At 35.8% G+C, this 2112-nt stretch overlaps 1 protein-coding gene across 1 annotated transcript; it reads left to right on the top strand.

Moving 5' to 3' along the window:
• Window positions 1–657: 657 nt before the first annotated feature.
• On the top strand, window positions 658–2112 carry LOC114261099 (uncharacterized). The gene is made up of 3 exons (XM_082908115.1): window positions 658–943; window positions 1181–1420; window positions 1538–2112. The coding sequence occupies exons 1-3, from the start codon at window positions 658–660 to the stop codon at window positions 2110–2112; spliced, it is 1101 nt and encodes a 366-aa protein (XP_082764241.1).

The raw sequence follows: 2112 nt of genomic DNA, 5'->3' as shown, positions 1-2112 counted from the left end.
GACATTAGATCATCAATTTACCATGAACCACGCAAGATACAACTTAAACTCACAATTGAGAGGATGAATTCCTTACCTAGGTCTTGAATCTCAACTGTGCTAGTTCAATTTTGCAAAATCCCTTCAATTCTTCTAAAATTCAAGTCAATTCTTGTTGAAGAACTCAATTTCTCTCACTCTCCCTTTCTCACTCGGTTGGCCTAAGGGAATGGCTGAAGGAATGTTGCCTCAATTACATAAATTAAGTCCCAAACAAGTTTTGTAGGAAATGGCCACTCAATGGCAAAATTGTAATAAACTTGAACTAATGTAATTTAACTTTATTTAATCTAATTTAATCATACCAAATCGTATTTCGATTAAATCTACCATAAAATCACATAAATTCTAATTAGCCTAAAATACCAATCAATTTTAGATTCAGCCGCCGATAAGGCCTTCAATTTACAGTTCGAAACTTAAAACATGAACAGATCAATCAGATGACAAACAGATAGAAATGCAATTAAGGTAATACACTTATGCAATCAATTCTGAATTTCAGTCCGATCAATTACTTATCATGCTTAATCATAGATTAGCACAAATCAGAGGTCTTGTCCTAATGTTAGTAGAGACATGATGCAAGAAATGATGAAACATTTACAAAACAAGAAAATGAGTAGAGTAGACAAACAAAAGAGAAAAGCTGAATTGGAAGCACATATTAAGGGAGATGATCTCTATGATGAGGATAAAGAGGGAGATTTTGTAGATCTTCGAGATGATGACTCTGACTCTAATCTAGAGATGACTACGGCTAGACAAGCAAGTATTCGTTCACAACAACAATGGGAGGAAAGGCAACAATTTAGACGAGGTGTTACAGGTCATGGATCAAAATACGATGTAGGTGGTAGTTCTGGTGCAGTGGGTAGTGGTCAAAGAATGCCAAAAGGGTCAGGTATTACTAATGTTTTTCGTCGATCACAATCTGTGCATGAAACTAGTGGGAGTTGACGTAATTGGATTAAGTCCAATGCTCCTGAAGCAAGGTTGAAGGCAATAGATGTAGAACTCCAAAAGAGCAAGAGTACAAAGCAGTGAAAAATCTCTACAATGAATTTACAGAAGTTAAGAGAAAGATTGGGACGGGCAGTGTCCAAGTTTATACTCTATAATCGTATTACATTCAATGCAGTTGATTCAGAGTATACACAACCTATGCTTGATGTTGCTACTGAAGTAGGGCCAGGAGTAAAGGGTCCTAGTGCTTATGAAGTTTCTAAAGTATATTTGGGCGTGGAGCATGATGAAATGATAGAATGGATAGGCTCATTCAAGGGAATTTGGGCAGAGAGAGGTGTATCCATCATGTGTGATGGATGGAGCAGTCTAACTCGGCAACACATCATCAACTTCTTAGTGTACTGCAATAGAGGTACTATATTTCACAAATCAATTGATGCATCTAATATTATTAGTAGGACTGGTGAATATTATTTTGGGTTGTTAGATAAAGTTGTTGATGAAATTAGAGAACAATACATTGTTTAAGTGGTAACTGATAATGAACCTGCATTGAAAGCTGCCGGTAAAATGTCAATGAGAAAAAGGAAACATTTATATTGGACAGTTTGCTCAGCACATTGTATCGATCTCATGTTAAAAGACATAGCTAATAAGAAAAGTGTAGCAAAGGTGATTGAAGATGGTAAAACCATCACCAATTTCATTTATAATAGTGGATGGGTGTTGGATTTAATGAGAAAATTCACTAGAGATAGAGAATTGATTCGACTTGCCATCACTCGATTTGCTACAAATTTTATTGCTATTGAGAGTATTGTTAGATATAAACAACAATTGAAAGCTATGTTTAATAGTGATGAGTGGAAGAATTCTAGATATGGGAAGGCAAAGTCTGGGCAGCCTTACAATGTGAAAAAAATTATTTTGGGAAAAGAGTTTTGGCAGAAAGCAACAAAGCTTTGTAAGGTTCATAAGCCCCTAGTCACAGTATTGAGGTTGGTTGATGGGGATGAGAAGCCAACAATGGGTTTTATATATGAAGCTATAGATAGAGCAAAGTTGGCAATTAAAAGAGTTTGTCGCTACTACACCGAGTATTGA

This window comes from Camellia sinensis, chromosome 2 (assembly GCF_055761805.1).
Source record: "Camellia sinensis isolate YWXY chromosome 2, ASM5576180v1, whole genome shotgun sequence".
NCBI classification, from domain to species: Eukaryota; Viridiplantae; Streptophyta; class Magnoliopsida; order Ericales; family Theaceae; genus Camellia; species Camellia sinensis.
The sequence above is the reverse complement of the archived record's forward strand: the minus strand, read 5'-3'. Positions and strand labels throughout refer to the sequence as shown.